Source organism: Anabrus simplex, chromosome 5 (assembly GCF_040414725.1).
Source record: "Anabrus simplex isolate iqAnaSimp1 chromosome 5, ASM4041472v1, whole genome shotgun sequence".
Taxonomy (NCBI): Eukaryota; Metazoa; Arthropoda; class Insecta; order Orthoptera; family Tettigoniidae; genus Anabrus; species Anabrus simplex.
In genome coordinates this window covers 284259489-284277823 of record NC_090269.1, presented here as the reverse complement: position 1 = coordinate 284277823, position 18335 = coordinate 284259489, and the positions used below count along the sequence as shown (strand labels likewise).

The window sequence follows — 18335 nt, the reverse complement described above, 5'->3', positions numbered from 1 at the left end:
CTTTTATCCAAGTTTTGCATTCAAACTCCTTCGAATTGAAAACCACCGTATTACAGAATGCGAACGACTGGGAAAACAAAATTATGAATGCAAACAGCGAACGGCGGGCAGTAAACCGCATAATGGGGCTAAGGCGGAAAATGATAGAGTTCATGAAAGTGAAGACTTGGTTGATTCTCGATACATTTCTTACAGTAAATGAGCCGTATAATTTTTTGCGGTAATTCTTTTTAATGAGTAAATTGCCTGTACAAAAACGTGAATTTCACAGTTTATTGCTGTTTATAAAAAATGAACTAGCGTTTTATATTATGCAAAAACCTTCATCCACCCTAATATGACTGTTCTAAATACACTCAAGCCTGCGACAAACAGTTGGGTTGGCAAAATCATGCATACGTTTGAAACCAACTTTGCCCATCAGTGTTCCCAAAATAACAATGAATTACGATCAACAGTTGTGCAAAATAGTGAATTTTTGTTGTTGAAATGCGCTACGCTACGTGCACTAATCGCAGTGAGTTTTAAGAACAAAAATACAACGGTAAATGCATACTCGCATTGTAATGGGCCGCGTTAAATATTGATACATACACTGATTGACAGAGCAAATGCAACACCAAGGAGGAGTGGTTCGAAAGGGATGAAAGTTGGGGAAAAAACAGAGACGGCACGGGTGAATAATTGATGTTTATTTCAAACCGATACGCAGGTTACACAATGCGCACGGCATCGACTCAGTAGGATGTAGGACCACCGCGAGCGGCCATGCACGCAGAAACACGTCGAGGTACAGAGTCAATAAGAGTGCGGATGGTGTCCTGAGGGATGGTTCTCCATTCTCTGTCAACCATTTGCCACAGTTGGTCGTCCGTACGAGGCTGGGGCAGAGTTTGCAAACGGCGTCCAATGAGATCCCACACGTGTTCGATTGGTGAGAGATCCGGAGAGTACGCTGGCCACGGAAGCATCTGTACACCTCGTAGAGCCTGTTGGGAGATGCGAGCAGTGTGTGGGCGGGCATTATCCTGCTGAAACAGAGCATTGGGCAGCCCCTGAAGGTACGGGAGTGCCACCGGCCGCAGCACATGCTGCACGTAGCGGTGGGCATTTAACGTGCCTTGAATACGCACTAGACGTGACGTGGAATCATACGCAATAGCGCCCCAAACCATGATGCCGCGTTGTCTAGCGGTAGGGCGCTCCACACTTACTGCCGGATTTGACCTTTCTCCACGCCGACGCCACACTCGTCTGCGGTGACTATCACTGACAGTACAGAAGCGTGACTCATCGGAGAACACGACGTTCCGCCATTCCCTCATCCAAGTCGCTCTAGCCCGGCACCATGCCAGGCGTGCACGTCTATGCTGTGGAGTCAATGGTAGTCTTCTGAGGGGACGCCGGGAGTGCAGGCCTCCTTCAACCAATCGACGGGAAATTGTTCTGGTCGATATTGGAACAGCCAGGGTGTCTTGCACATGCTGAAGAATGGCGGTTGACGTGGCGTGCGGGGCTGCCACCGCTTGGCGGCGGATGCGCCGATCCTCGCGTGCTGACGTCACTCGGGCTGCGCCTGGACCCCTCGCACGTGCCACATGTCCCTGCGCCAACCATCTTCGCCACAGGCGCTGCACCGTGGACACATCCCTATGGGTATCGGCTGCGATTTGACGAAGCGACCAACCTGCCCTTCTCAGCCCGATCGCCATACCCCTCGTAAAGTCGTCTGTCTGCTGGAAATGCCTCCGTTGACGGCGGCCTGGCATTCTTAGCTATACACGTGTCCTGTGGCACACGACAACACGTTCTACAATGACTGTCGGCTGAGAAATCACGGTACGAAGTGGGCCATTCGCCAACGCCGTGTCCCATTTATCGTTCGCTACGTGCGCAGCACAGCGGCGCATTTCACATCATGAGCATACCTCAGTGACGTCAGTCTACCCTGCAGTTGGCATAAAGTTCTGACCACTCCTTCTTGGTGTTGCATTTGCTCTGTCAGTCAGTGTATTAATAAACAGGTAAACCAAGTCAGTAAGCGTTCTTCAAATTAAAATACTAAAATACATACGCTACGATATGTACATACATTATTCCTTCATTTTCGTATTGCTCGTTTTGTTCATAAGTACATGGTTTCAGTGTCCCTTATACCATTTGAAAAAACGTTTCCTACTCCGTAATTACTTATACTGTTTTGGTTCTGAGCTCCAATTTTGAGTACTGTAGCTCGGTCCCTTCCAGGAATTTTGAGGATTTTAGACTTTTCTAGTATCTAGATTCTAAAGGACATCATGTTCTATAGTATTAAGTTTAATGTTTCTAGGGTGCCTGGAAGTGCATCATTAATTAATTCTTGTCTGTTTTCTTTATATTTTCTTTATATTACCTTTATATATTCCTACACTTTCACTTCCATTTATAATATAGACAGACGTGAATGTAGGCATAATTTACTAATGACTATTTTCTTTCTTTGCAGTCTGCATCGGCACGAATGGTCGTATGTCGGTGCCTTCAAACCGTGAACATCATTACCGAAATCTTCGAGAACGCTACACCAACTGCACCTACGTGGATGGAAATCTTGAGCTTACATGGTTGCAGGATGAGAACTTGGATCTCAGTTTTCTTCAGTATATCCGCGAAGTGACAGGTTACGTGCTTATCTCGCACGTGGACGTACGGCGCGTTGTTCTTCCCAAACTGCAGATCATCCGCGGGCGGACACTTTTCAAGATCACCGTTCACGATGAGGAGTTCGCGCTTATGATCACGCTGTCAAAGATGCACAGTTTAGAATTGCCCGCTCTTAGAGGTGAGTATACATCTACGTATTTTAAACTTCTAGTTTGAGCGAAATAAATTGCATTAGTTTATTGCTGTTTATCGAAAAATTAAAGTAACGTTTTATATTATTCTTTTCTAGTGACTAATAGGCGTGATTGTGTTGTTAACAAAATTACACCTTCTTTAAATCTGATAACGAATTTACTCTAAAAAAAAAAATTGGATTAGTATCTGTTGTGTGTCCGTCGCTCCCTTCTCGATCCACCAGCCAGCTACACGCGTGCCAGTGTGTTATTCTTTGAGCCTTGACGCGTAGCCCTCAGTGCGCGTGCCTGGAACGTCGTGTGTGCTATATAAAGGAGCTCCTAGCCTGTCCAGACGCCCACTGACCCCGGTGTCCAGCTCCAGAATACACCCTACGTCGAGCACGGAGGCTACTCCTCTTGAAAATGTGCTTCGGCCAGGTGGACTGAATTTCTGGCAGTAAGAGGTCTCACCTCGGGTCACCGCTCCTCTTGCCTATTCCGCTGTCCATGCCCAGTCTTACCATTATATGCCACTATCATTCCCTAGCTAATGCAAGCTCCCATTATTGACTTAGTTTCGCTAAGTAGGAACTCTTCAGTCATTGAACTTAACGTTAATGAACTCAGACACTTCAACAAGGAAGGACTCTCTGAGATATTTACGTCAGTGCTTCTGATAGTTTTCGACTATCAAGAACTTTTCATGTCACAAGGACTATCTTTCCGAAATAGCAGTGAACGTGAATACTCCAACGTGTATATAGTGTACAAAGACAGACTCTTTCTCCAAATTCATAGTTCAATTTGCTTCGAGATAACTTGCAGTTTTGTTAGTGTAAATATTGTAATTTTACATGTGAAGCAAATAAAGAAGTTGTGCTTTTTGTAAACCCAACCTTGTTTACAACAGTATCAATAGACACCTAATCTCAAAAGCACTATGGACACCTACTGTATCTCAAATTTAGTAGGCTATGCCATCCATGGCATACTAAATTTGTCGATGTGGTGTACACTCGAAGTATGGGAAAAATAAAAAATAAAACCTTCTCGGATATATGTCAAAGTAAGTTAACATCAGCACTGTCGATCTATATACAATTTTATATCCTTAAGTTAAACCATATGAAAGTTACTCTGCACGAGTAAAGGAATAGACAAAATAATTCTTCTCATATTCTGGTAACTGTGAAAGTCAAATGTTACAAGGCCAGATCTTTTGTTCTCTCTTTTTTTTTTTTTTAATTATGCTCCTGAAATTAATTTTGAACAGAACTTCTATTGAAAAGAGTTTCTGAAGAAATCAGAAAACTGACCTGCAAGTTTTTGTTCCAACTACATATTATAGATTGAAGTACAGTAGGTATTTATAGTGCTTTTGGGATCAGGTGTCTATTGATACTAATTCAATGTTGTTTAGAGTAACTTAGCTGTCAGAGTTAAAGAAGATGTGATTTCTTGTTGTTGTTATTAAAATTGGTTCTGTTCAGTAATTAGGATATTTCTTACTTCTAGATATCCTGGCTGGCAGTGTTGGTCAGCTCAACAACTACAATCTCTGTCATGTGAAGACCATCAAGTGGGATGAGATTATCACTGGGCCTAAGGGTAAACTTGTCTACGTATACAACTTCTCATCACCAGAAAGAGAATGCTCGCCTTGTCACCCTTCATGTATTGCTGGATGTTGGGGGGAGGGACCAGAAAACTGCCAGAAATTTTCTAAACTCTACTGCAGTCCCCAGTGTTACCAAGGTCGTTGTTTTGGAACCAAACCTCGAGAGTGCTGTCATCTCTTCTGTGCTGGTGGCTGTACAGGACCTAAGCAGAGTGATTGTTTGGTGAGTAGAACTTCATAAGCTGGACATTATTATTTTACTGGGTAACTGTTTAACAACACAAAGGACTGGATCATTATAAAGCAAACAACGAGTGAAATGCAACTCGTCAATAGCAAGTCATCACCATCCGCTCTGAAATCATTCTTTTCAATTTTTGGCTGCAAAAATGAGGTGGTGGTATACAATTTGTAATCATTAGATTATATGTGAAAAGCCTGAATTCAATTCCTAACCTCTGTGTAGTGTTCATATGGAATGAGGGCGTATAATGCTCTTGATGGCGATTCGTTCATCTGATGGGGATGTTAAGCCTTGAGCAGACAGGAGTGGGCTATGTGCCAACACTAGGTTTCACGCTCTCCCTACTTCTCACACCCAGACACACAGATCGTCCATGGGCATCAAATATAAAAGGTGGTGGTGGTGACTATGTTTTAAAAGGAAGTACAACTAAGCAACCATACTCTATATAACATGAATCAGAAAGAAAAAAATGGAAGGGATCCGACACTTCAAAAAATGAAGGAGTCGGCCAAAGAAAGACAAGGGCCATGAAGGGCATGAAAATAAAAGACTCCCTAGGCCTCGAAAACCTAATACCGTCGGGGTCAGAAAAGAACAAGAGTTGACCAAGGGAGGTCGGACAGTATAGATGAAAGTGAGGAGCCTGGCACAAGTAAGTGGAAGTAATGCCAGGACTCAGCTGAGGGCCCCGTGGTCGTCAGCCCACGGTCCCAAGTGAAGAGCCCCTCGGGCCCCTGTTAGTCGCCTCTTATGACAGGCAGGGGATACCGTGTGTGTTATTCTACTGCCCACACCCACAGGGGGTTCAAATATAAAGACCTGCACCAGGCACTCGCAACACTAAAAGCCACTCAGTACGCTAACTAATTTGAACGAGTTAACAGAAAATTCGACCGAGTAAACAGAAAATTCTTTGAAAAACTAGTTTTGGAACTGTGCTTGAGCTGTCGGGCATTACAAACAACCCGAATGTTTTGAAATCAAACCAATGTCTTGCCTACATGTGTGACAACATCTCATTATACATGTAAGGGCACGGATAGCATTTAGTGTAGCTCTGAACGTCAGTGTCTTTTGATTTGTCTCGGTGCATTCTACAAGTATACGCAGAAGAAATAATGACATTTGAGGAAATTGTGTTTCCTTTGCAAATTGTCACATCATATGGACAATAAATGGCTTCAAAATGATTGAAAATGCATTTGAGAGGATAGAGCGGTGTGTCAGAAGTTTAAGTCTAAAATCACTAATGCTGAGTGTCAGAAGGCATATTGGGAGACATTGTCAAGTTGAGTTATGTTACCATTTACCATTAACTTTTTTGACCTTTGTCCTGTTATTGTCCATCTTTCTTCTTGTGCCACACTGGACTGGAGATATCTTACATAATTAACCTCTTTATTGAGTATTGATACCTTTTAAGTTTTAAACCAAGGGCTGCAAAGAAAAGGAACGGGGAGAACTGGAATTGAAACGGAGACAGTCCACCTAAAATGATGTGGGGTGGGGGGAGAGAGAGAGAGAGAGAGAGAGAGAGAGAGAGAGAGTGTTTGTGTATGTGTGAACATTTTGGTTTTTACTTTTTCTTTACAACTCTTAGTGGTATATTGATAAGGTTTTGGTGCTTCATGATCTAATAATTGAAATATTCTGTTTTTTAACAGGCATGTCGGAATTTCTATGACAATGGTGTGTGTACTCAAGAATGTCCTCCTATGCAGAGGTATAATCCCATCACTTACTCCTGGGAGAGCAACCCCAATGGAAAGTACGCTTATGGAGCAACCTGTGTGAAAAAGTGTCCAGACCATTTACTTAAGGACAGTGGAGCGTGTGTACGAAGTTGTCCTCCCTCAAAGAAGGTTGGTGTAAATTATTATATCAGAAAACATATACTGTGAATACATTGTCCTACTCTCCGACATTTCTCGTGCTGTTATTAAATTTAATGAAATTGATATAGTTTCATGTCCAAATGACATCATTTTTAGTAATGGTTGACTAGAATCATGGCTCACGGTCAGATCCATTTCTGCTGATACACAAATCTCAAACCGTCAAACTCATAATCTTAAAAGAATACAAAATCAGTTTCAGATCCTATAACATTTTTTAAAATTAAACTTGCTAATTCTGTGAAGTGTCTAAGCTTTGTTGTGGCTGGTCAACCAGACTCATACCATTCCCTTTTTGGTTTGTTTGTGTCATTTCACAGTAAACTGAGATTTACATCAATTTCATTCATTTTTACTGTTTTGTAGAGAACTAATACTTGTACTTTTTTGTATATTGGTGAGAATTTGAGTGAGAAATGTTATTCTTAGAAATCTGGATAACTCTCATATTGAGTTTTTTTTAAGTTATAAAATAATACATCAGTATATTTTGTTTTAGAGTGTAGATTCTTCATGTGTCATTTTATTATGATTTTAAAAATTCAAACTCTTAGCTTTCCACTCATTTGTTCAAAGTGTGCCTATGTGAATGTTTTTTAACATTATTATTGTTCTAATTTGTATTTATTAATTCATGTGATGCAATGTATTGGTGATATCCGCCTCCGTAGCATAATGGTTAGTGTTATTAGCTGCCGTCCTTGGGGGCCCGGGTTCGATTCCCGGTACTGCCAGAAATTTAAGAATGGCAGGAGGGCTGGTATGTGGTTGAAATGGTACATGCACTTCCAATGGGGGTGTGCCTGAAAAGAGTTGCACCAGCTCGGGATGAGGACACGAGTTTACTTTTAATGTATTGGTGATAAAAATTACCTATATTACTATGCTGGAAAAATATGTTAATTAAATTAAGACTGTGGTAAGAAGAATTTTAGGAATACTGTATAAAGTTATTGATTTAATGTAAATAATATGTAAGACGCCTGTAATTATTGGGATTACCACATGAAAATTTAGAAGCCTAGGACATCAGAGATCAGAGATGGAAAATCAGGACAAACCAGGACATAATACTTTGTACTAAAAATGTCAAATAAGGGCCATGGCACACATGCTTGTTACAAAGTTACTCCATGTCACTTAGAATAAGACTTTGTACTTTTCTGATCCACCAGTAATTGCCAGAAGCTTGCTGTTTGTCAGAATATATATGTAGAAATCATACAACTCGTACCCTGAAAATTATACGAGAAGAATATCATTGCCGGAGTTGTGTCTACAGAGACAATTTCTCTCCTTTGTCCACTGACTCTGAATTAATGAAAACATTATTTCAGAGTTTACATTATGCCCTGAGTAAATTAATTGTGCAATTTCCAACATATCAGTACACTTCTCTGCATTTCATTTCTCAATATATATCTTTATATTGCAAAGCTGATCAAAAGCTTTTACATAATCAGTTATTACTCTTTCACTTTGTACATGTATTAAATTTATAACTTTCTTCAGGGAGGAATTTTTTCCAGTTTCATCCACTCAGAACAAGAAAATTCCTCAAAAGTTTTCATCTAGGCCTCCAAAGTTTTCAGGGCATTTACGTATTTATATTTTTTTCTGATGTTTTGGTATATTCATTACATTCAATACATAATCCTTCAGCTCGCAAGATTTCCTAGATTTCCAACTTAGGTTCCAGTCTTTTTGAAGTTCAATTTTCAGTTTATATCAACGAGGAAGGACATTTCCAGTTTTCTGCAGTCACTCATTGCCAGGTTTCACTTCATCACTTTCAAGAAAATGTTACCCCACATTTTCAGAAATTAATAATGTAAACATGGCTTACTGACAATTCTTGAGAAGTTAATTAAGATTTAACAGGAAATTCCCCTGCACTTCCCTTGACATCATAAACACCAGGACATGGCTGGAAAGAAAACAGACTTATGGGCAACCCTAATAATTATGTATTATAGGCACAATTTTTAGCGATAGATTTATCTAGCAGGTTGAGGAGTAAGGAGGGAGCTCTCCCGGTTCCGGTAGTACTGCCACCTGAATGGAAATGAAATCTGAATTGAATCGATAATATGATCGATCGATATGAATTTACTAAATTTTTATTATCTTAAGCCAACAATGACATCATAAACACCAGGACATGGCTGGAAAGAAAACAGACTTATGGGCAACCCTAATAATTATGTATTATAGGCACAATTTTTAGCGATAGATTTATCTAGCAGGTTGAGGAGTAAGGAGGGAGCTCTCCCGGTTCCGGTAGTACTGCCACCTGAATGGAAATGAAATCTGAATTGAATCGATAATATGATCGATCGATATGAATTTACTAAATTTTTATTATCTTAAGCCAACAATGACATCATAAACACCAGGACATGGCTGGAAAGAAAACAGACTTATGGGCAACCCTAATAATTATGTATTATAGGCACAATTTTTAGCGATAGATTTATCTAGCAGGTTGAGGAGTAAGGAGGGAGCTCTCCCGGTTCCGGTAGTACTGCCACCTGAATGGAAATGAAATCTGAATTGAATCGATAATATGATCGATCGATATGAATTTACTACATTTTTATTATCTTAAGCCAACAACAGTGTCTCACACACACGTTATATAACATTTCTCGATGCGAATCTTGTTCCTAGCATGAATTCTATAGTTTTGCTTTGCTGTGTAAAGAACAACAGTACTAGTACGTAAAGTGTACGCCAGATGTCTCACGGCAATGCATAAGCGATTCATAGTGTGTGTTTCAAAGGTTGCCAATACGAATCTTGAAGATTGCTGAGGTCTACCATTTCAGCACTAGGGTGTAGTCTGACTCACTGGCTGAACGGTCAGCATACTGGCCTTCGATTCAGAGGGTCCCAGGTTCGATTCCCGGCCGGGTCAGGGATTTTAAACTTAATTGGTTAATTCCTACGGCACGGGGGCTGGGTGTATGTGTTTTCTTCATCATCATTTCATCCTCATCACGACGTACAGGTCGCCTACGGGCGTCAAATGGAAAGAACTGCACCTGGGGCAAGCCGAATCCGTCCTGGGATATCCCAGCACTAAAAGCCATACGACATTTCATTTCATTACTAGGGTGTGAATCTATCACTAAAAAGTGTGCTGATAATAACTCATTTAAGTACGCATAATTTGTTTAAGGATAATAATTATAGCCTCATTCATATTATCATCATCATCATCATCATCATCATCATTCATATTATCATCATTTAATTACACTGTAATTCTTGGAATTAATGCATGTATTCAAAAGTGTGGTATCTTTTTTTGTAATTTATATTCACTAATCTCTTTGCAATTGTTTGTTACAGGCTGTGAATGGAGAATGTGTTCCTTGTGATGGGCCATGTCCAAAGAAGTGTGAAGGAGAAGTATCTATCCATTCTGGAAATATCGACAAATTCCGGAACTGTACCATCATCGAGGGTTCTATCTCGATATTAGATAGTAGTTTCAAGGGCTTCCAGCAAGTCTTTTCTAATTATACCTTTGGTGAAAGATATGGTGTGATGCACCCAGATCGTTTGGAGGTGTTCAGTACACTGAAGGAAATTACTGGATATTTACACGTTGATGGATCTCATGAAGAATTTACTAATTTATCGTATTTTAGGTAAACTTTGTTTTTTATTTTACATTATTCTTTTATTTCTAATGTTGAGAATCTTCCAAAGTTGTTTTCAGTATTTTGTTAAGTGAATCAAAGAGATGACTGACTATTGTATGATTTGCTTGACAGGAATCTAGAAATAATTGGAGGTCGACAATTAACAGACTACTTTGCTTCGTTGTACATTGTAAAATCTACGCTTAAATCGCTTGGCCTTTACTCTCTGAAAAAGATAAGCTCAGGTAGCATAGCTATCCTGGAAAATAAGGATCTCTGTTTTGCCAAAGGAATCAATTGGACTAAGATTAAAACATCCTTAGAACATGGCATCTTACTCCAAAACAATAAACCAGAAGAAGAATGCTGTAAGTTCAGACTTCATGTTTGTTTTTTGTATCTGTTTATAAATTGATGAATTATATTATTAGATTTTTACTTCATAGCTGAAGAGCATGGTATCAAAACCTGATCAGTCCATTTTTGTGAATTTTGAGGAAACATACCAAATGTGTCAAAACTGGGGAATTTGGTTTTCTTATTTCTTATTTCAAATCACCAGCAATTCACCAGCATGTTCTCAGACACCACTTGAAAATCATAAACAACAATTCAGATTGCTGTGTGGTCCATAGTGAAGTCAATATTGACACAAGACCAACAGCTTAGATCTCTGCTTTTTTCTTTTTTTAAATAATCATGGTTTGATGATGCAGGGATTTGAAAACTCACTGTCTATGGGCTAAGCAAGTTGTTGCATATATACTATGTACAAAAATTTATTTATGGAAATATTTAAGTATGTACTAAATTCTGAACATTAAATTACAAGTAACCAGGCGAGTTGGCCGTGCGATTAGAGGCGCGCGGCTGTGAGCTTGCATCCGGGAGATAGTGGGTTCGAATCCCACTGTCGGCAGCCCTGAAGATGGTTTTCCGTGGTTTCCCATTTTCACACCAGGCAAATGCTGGGGCTGTACCTTAATTAAGGCCACGGCCGCTTCCTTCCAACTGCTAGGTCTTTCCTATCCCATCGTCGTCATAAGACCTATCTGTGTCGGTGCGACGTAAAGCCACTAGGCAAAAAAAAAATTACAAGTACGCAAGAATATTACAAATTAGTTGTTTTAGTTGATATACCATATACTGTATTAAGGCTAATTTCAAAGCACATAACAAACAATGTATTTCTGTTCTTCTTGGGGGTGAAGCGTCAGGGGAGACAGCGTGTACCCTTAACATTTTGTGAACAAAATATTGTCTAGTTAATTCAATTATATTTTAGAACTTTAATTATTTCCACATACATGTCCTTATTGTATTCCCCACATTACTTATTTTCATCTCACTTCAGCAGTGCTGGTGCTCTCGTCAGTTACACAAAGCACATAGGCGAAAGTAGACGCTGTCCATTCTGTGTATCTTCTCTTTTATTTTCAAAGCTTTCAGATAGAGCAATATTAATAACGCTATCTGTAGGTGCTGACTGTGGAACTAGGACTTTTCTATAGCAAGATTTCTCCGCCCAGTAGACAGACTTACCAGCGTCTCTTCTTGCTCTCACTGGCTAGTATTTGGATCTCAGTTATAAATGTACTCTTATTGGCTATCATCTCAGACATGCTTTTTGAATTTACTTTATTATAAGACACATCAAAAAATAAAATTATTCAAATACGAAGTGTAGCAAACTTACACCTAATAAATTAATGATAGCATCAAATCCCTTCAAGTACGTGCATTTTATTGCCCGCCAATACTATTTACGGTATTATAACCATAACAACTATTGGCCTACATTCTTAATAATGAACTCCAGAGTGTGCATACGGAAACAACAAAATTGCTTAACTTGATGCTGTATATTCTGTTAACGTCAGTTGCTAGTGAACGCGCTATGAGTGCCTTCAAACGAATTAAACGCTATTTAAGGAATTCGATGACCAGCCAAAGACTGTCTAACTTGCAAACTCTATCTATAGAGAAGGAACTGCTGTGGCATCTTAGCAAGACACCTGACTTCAAGACGAGAATAATAGATACATTTGCTGAAATGAAGGACAGGCAGATTGAACTCATTTACAAGAATATTGTTTAAGGTGACTTGTACGAAAATCTATATATTTCTTATTTCTCCTATTCATTTACATAACAATGAAATATATTGATATTTTTATATTCTAAAAGTATGTTGTTATCTGACAACTCCTCCTGAATATTTGGTCTATATTTAAAAATAAAATGAGTGCATGTAGGGTTATAGGGTTTGTCTTAGTTTCAGAGTCATTAATATAATATTGAATACAGATCTGCATTCGTCGAAAACAAAATTCCATATATAATATGATTTAAATAGTTCAAATTTTGAAAAATCTTTGTCTACCCCTTTACTTAGTTCACGCTTCGTCACTAGTTCTACTGTCTCATCTGCGTAGCACCGAACAGTGCATTCTGTGTTCAGCAAAATAAGTAACAGTTTTTCTGAATCCTGAAATATTATTCATATGTACAGTACAACATTAATAAGTAATAACTGTAATATCATTAATAACTTTATCATTGTGGGAGTGGTAGTGGTGCTGGTGATCACTATTTTAAGAGGAAGCACAACTGAGCAAGCATCCTCTATTAACTCTAATCAGAGGAAAAATGGAAGAGACCTGTCAGTTCAAAAAATGAAGGAAAAAAAAACCACAAAAAAAAAGGGAAGGGCTATGAAGGATGTGGGCTTTATCATTGCGAATTAAGGTAATCATGGAAAAACTAAAATTTTCCACTCACAAAATATATTAAGCTTTGCTCTCATTATGCATTCAAACATATTAGCTGTTTATGGCTATTCACAGCAGGCCTAAAGAACTGAGAGAATTTTGTTATTCACCAGCATGTTTTCGGACACCACTTGGAAATCATAGACAATGATTGAAATTGCTGTGTGATCCACAGTGAGGTCAGTTGATACAAAACCAAATGTAGAATATATTCATGTATCAAACACAAAATTATCAAAAATGACTGAACAAATTTTAGAATCTTGCTCTTCAGTTTTGTCACTACAGTATATTTGATGATTTTGATGACAGAAACTCCTTTCTTTTCTCTACAGTGAGGGATAATATGGTCTGCGACCCTGAGTGTTCCGCAGAGGGATGCTGGGGTCCAGGTCCAGACCAATGCCTGTCCTGTGCACATTTCCAACTTGGAAACCGATGTCTTCAAAATTGCAGTGTTCTTCCCCGGTAAGTACTCTGGCAATACTATTTCTAATTTTCTTATTGTCGCTGTTTCACATTCCTATTTCATGTGTTTTGATGCATTTCATTTTGAAACAGCACAAATACATTGTAAAATTGTTTAATTTCTCTCCTACCATAATTCAGTTTTTTATTTGGGTGTTTTCATTGAAATAACTTGCGTCTCTTTTTCTCCTGATGCTATTCTTGAAGGCAAGCAATATAAGGTAATGCGAGCATGTTTTTATTCAGCACCTTGCAAACATTGTATAGGACATCATTTTCTTGATTTACTCTGGATATCCCGTAGAATCTGTCTTTCGAACAGTTCCTTTACTATACCAAGGTTGCTCTCTGAGAAATTATCTCGATACGTTATTTCTCATGAATTCAAATTCTGATACCCGATTTTTTTTTTTGCTTTCTGTTTATTTCCAGGATATACCAGTCCGGTCCTCATACATGTAACAACTGCCATGAGGAATGCAGATCTACGTGTCACGGACCAGGTGCTGGAAATTGTACACAGTGTAAAAATATGCGCGATGGTCCTTTTTGCACATCCAAGTGTCCGGTTACGAAATATCCAGACAGTGGAGAGTGTAAGGCTTGTCATAAGAATTGTGTTGATGGTTGCACTGGACCACATAACACAGTTGGACCGGGAGGCTGCAATTCCTGTGAAAAAGCAATCATCAATGGAAATGTTACCGTGGTAAGTTTTGTACCTAATGATTATTCTTCATGTTTATCAGCATCAAATCCAGAGAGTTAGGTAGTTAGAAAACCAGGAAGTTAAGGAATTCCATTTGGACTTATACTTAGCTCTGTATTTAGTTAAGAAAATACTGTATATAGATGTCATGCTATCATCGAGAAATGAACTCGTGTGTTGTATTCTCTCTACTGAAACGAAGCACACATTTATGTAGAAGGGATAGAAACATACGACTAAAAGTCATAGGACCAAAGTTGTAGATCTCTTCATGCTGGCTGTCAAATGTGCTGTCCATTTTGTGATACGACTTACCATTTAGCCACAAAATACGTTGAAACTTGCCTCCACATTTCAATATTTTCTGGAAGTAAAATATTAAACATTGAACTATTTGGAATTTCTCCATCGGTTAAAGACCAAGAGCTAATTTTTTGAACTTTCAATTTTCTAGCGCATGTGGAAGATTGAATCTACCATTTTGATTGGGGGTGGGGGTAAAAACTGTAACATTTGAACTCTTTGGAATTATTCCATAGGTTACGGGCTTTTTGCCAAATTAAGTTTCTAATTCATCTGGAAGTGGGTAAACTTTAATGACAGTTAGTGAGTCCAGTCAGTTAGCCATCTGGCTTTACAAAGGTTCAATAATACCACCTTGAAGAATTCCCCTACCGGTATTAATCATTATTACAGGATCAGATAGAAATTTAGCCACCCATTCAACCACTCTTTTGTTTAGTCCAACTGCCTTCACTTTTATCAGCAGTCTGGTATGATTTACCCTACCAAAAGCCTCAAATTGGTCAATGGTTATAGTCCACATCTAAAATATCTGCTATATCTTGCTGGAAACCTACAAGGTAAGCTTCTGTGGAATAACTTATCCCAGGAATCTTATCAATTCATGCTGCTTTTCTAAATTTCAACTTTTGTATATTATTGTAAATTTATTATCATAGGTCAATTTCTGTACTTCTTTAGTATTAGTCACCTCCTCCACCTGGACATTATTGTAATATCCCTGTCTTTACATACTGGTGAATGAAGACTTCTGCCTTCTGTAACACCTCATATATACACTTCCCTTCTTCATTAATATTTCCTTTAATGCCATTCTTTTAACCTATTTCTGCCTTCAAGTACCTACACAAAATTTCACTAAAATTCATATTACTGCCAATTATTATTGCCATCATGTTATCCTTAGCTGTCTTTTTCATTAGATTCAATTTCCCAGTCTCTTTATTTCTCTGTTTTAATATAGTGAGCCTTTACCATTCCTTACCATCTTTAAAGGCACATACCTACTTTCACATTCCTCAGCAGTTGCTTTAGCTGTTTACATTTTTATTTCACATTTTTCACGGATCATAATTACTTTGCAAAAACTCTCTCATGCCTGTCCTAGCAACCATATGGTACTGCCTAATAATACTACTTATACAACCTTCCTTTCTGTCGAATTTATTTTTAACTATGACAAAAATGGCTTTGTGATCACTTATAGCTCCTATCACTTCAGTTTCTCTATAGAATCCATATGGTTTTACGAGCACCATGTCCAGAATATTCTTCCTTCAAGGTGGTTCCATCACTTTTTGATTTAGCTGTCCTTCCCAGATTAACTTAACATCTCTTGGTCATACTTCCAATCATTTGCATTACCTTCCCAATTAACATTTCTTAATTTGAGATCACTCGCTACAATCACGTTCTTTTCTGTGTCATTTCCCACATAGCTGATTTTTTATCAAATAATTGAACATCAGCACCTCCCTTTCCGGGTCTGAACACCGCAAATACAGTAAGTTGGTTATTATCTGTAGAGATGAGCCTTACACCTTGAATTTCATGTTTATTGTCCGTAACTTTTTGTTAGCTTACAAATTCTTTTATCAGTATGAATACTCCCCCTCCAGCCATTCCTATTCTGTATCTACAATTAAACACTCCATTTCCATGACAAAATGTCCACATCCATAATATCGCTTCCCAGCCATTATTCCACTCCTATTGCAATATCTAGTAAATATATATCTATTCCTTTCTCAGCAATACTTGTACAGTTTAACACTAACAACTTATTGTCATCCTTACTGGGCTTCCAGCTCCCTATACTCTTATCACTGCTTCCTTAGTCCACCCCATTTTTCCGGAATATTGAAAATGGCCTTGAAAGCATACTCTAGTAGTTGATAAAAGTAACTTCATACCTGTTTTTATGTTTTCAAATTAGTCTGAGCAAAGCAAAATAGAGAGGGAGGATTACTACCATGCTGTACAGCCTTGCCTAAATCTGTTCAAACCCCAAAGCCTTGTCCTTAACTCTTATAATGCCAGGGCAGCCAATCTCTCGGCCATGCCAGCTGCTGCTAAAAATCCCGGGAGCCGATCTGTCAGCCATGTTTTTCTTTTGCCTGTATCTTCAGTTCCTACTGCACGATGGCAGCTTAAGTAATATCGCCAGAAATTAAAGCTTTTACTCTCTGGAAATATTGATAACATGCAATATCAATATCAGTGGTGTTTTATTTTCTTTTGACATGTAAGCTTCATTGCGTGGTAAGCCTGCACTGCCGCTTCATGTCACTTGCTTGTTATGTCTCACTTGTTTATACATTTGTTTATTTACCTCCAACAGTGTAAAGATGGATAAATATATGAAAGATGATTAAAATACACAATGTTTTAACATTAAGTGATTCGCTACAGAATAATTTATCAATTGACAAGTGTTCAAAGTAAACAAGAAGTTATTGTGTATTTAACCTGCGTGCGCATAATTTTTAAAAAAATTTGTAATTCTCAAAAAGTACTATCAATAGTTACATAAAACATTAGTTGCTTATTCAAATTAGCTGAATATTGTCACAAAGGTATCATACCCATGATAGAAATACACTATAAATGTAAAAATTAGGTCAAATTTTGAAAAGTTTTTCAAAAAAAATTGTATACTTTTAAATGAAGAAAATGAAACTATTGCAATTATAGTCACACTCACATGTTCTCTATTCACCTGTGTGTTATAGAAAAAAGAACAGGGATTTACCTCCAAAAATGTAAGTAGGGAATGTTCTCCCTTAATATGTGCATTTTCATTAAAATTGTCTTGGAATTCTTAGCGCAACCACTACATCATAGCCTGGCATCAAAAGGGTTAATGAAATGGCCATATGTTATATTAAGCAATACAACTAGCACAACATGAATAGAGAACAACAAAACTTAGTTTTTGATGCCATAAGTAAACTCCTTAAATTATTGTACCAACTCATTGTACCCATTGTTTCTGGTGTAGTCCATTGTGAATTTGGTGTATGCTTGCTTGAATTTTTACTTTAACATCTATGTATGGTTGTCCAAAGGAGAATTTGATTGCAGGTTGACCATCTTTATATTTCAGGAAAGCTGTTTGCAAAAGAACGAGTCCTGTCCAGATGGCTACTATTATGAATGGGTTGGTCCTCAGGAGCAAGGTCCTTTGAAACCTTTAGCTAGCAAAGCCATCTGTCGGAACTGTCATCCACGTTGTCGCAAGTGTACAGGCTATGGTTTCCATGAGCAGGTTTGTCAGGAGTGTATGAATTACAAGCGTGGTGAACAATGCGAAGATGAATGCCCCCTAGATCATTACGTGGACGAACGTCGGCAAGAGTGTGTTCCGTGTGATAAGGAGTGCAGAGGCTGTACAGGTCCTCTCAAGTCTGACTGCAAATCCTGCAGAAACTTCAAAATTTTTCAGGTAATTTTGGCCCTTTTCTTCCTTTCATGTATAACAATAAGATCAGTAAATTTTCAACATCTTGGCAATCTGTTCATTTATATAAACAATGAGGGATTCTCAATTGCAATTACAAATTATTAGTAATTATTTTGATGACTTGATTGAATGAATTTGATCTGCTTCATAGTAATTATCCTCTTGTTGATTGTAATTTAGTGCAAATGCATTTTTCTAAAAAATTAAGAAAATACATACTCGTAAAATAGTTTACTGACATGAAGATATGTATACTGTATGTTATAAAATAGAAATTTCTTCCTGCAGTCTACTTCATAAACTGAGGTAATTTATCAGATTTTATCAAAGACAATCCACCAATACAGCAGTCATTGCAGTAATCCCAATCAGTTGCTACAGAGGTGTTCAAA

General features: G+C 38.3%; 1 protein-coding gene across 3 annotated transcripts in view; it reads left to right on the top strand.

Annotated features, from left to right (window-relative positions):
* Nucleotides 1–18335, top strand: part of Egfr (epidermal growth factor receptor) — a 338993-nt gene that overhangs the window by 296322 nt on the left and 24336 nt on the right. For all 3 annotated transcript variants that reach the window (XM_067147425.2, XM_067147426.2, XM_067147424.2), the window contains exons 3-10: nucleotides 2486–2821; nucleotides 4335–4660; nucleotides 6349–6546; nucleotides 9934–10235; nucleotides 10362–10597; nucleotides 13336–13468; nucleotides 13901–14177; nucleotides 17587–17925. In XM_067147425.2, coding sequence (XP_067003526.1) covers nucleotides 2486–2821; nucleotides 4335–4660; nucleotides 6349–6546; nucleotides 9934–10235; nucleotides 10362–10597; nucleotides 13336–13468; nucleotides 13901–14177; nucleotides 17587–17925 — 2147 coding nt within the window. The remainder of the gene's footprint in view (nucleotides 1–2485; nucleotides 2822–4334; nucleotides 4661–6348; nucleotides 6547–9933; nucleotides 10236–10361; nucleotides 10598–13335; nucleotides 13469–13900; nucleotides 14178–17586; nucleotides 17926–18335) is intronic.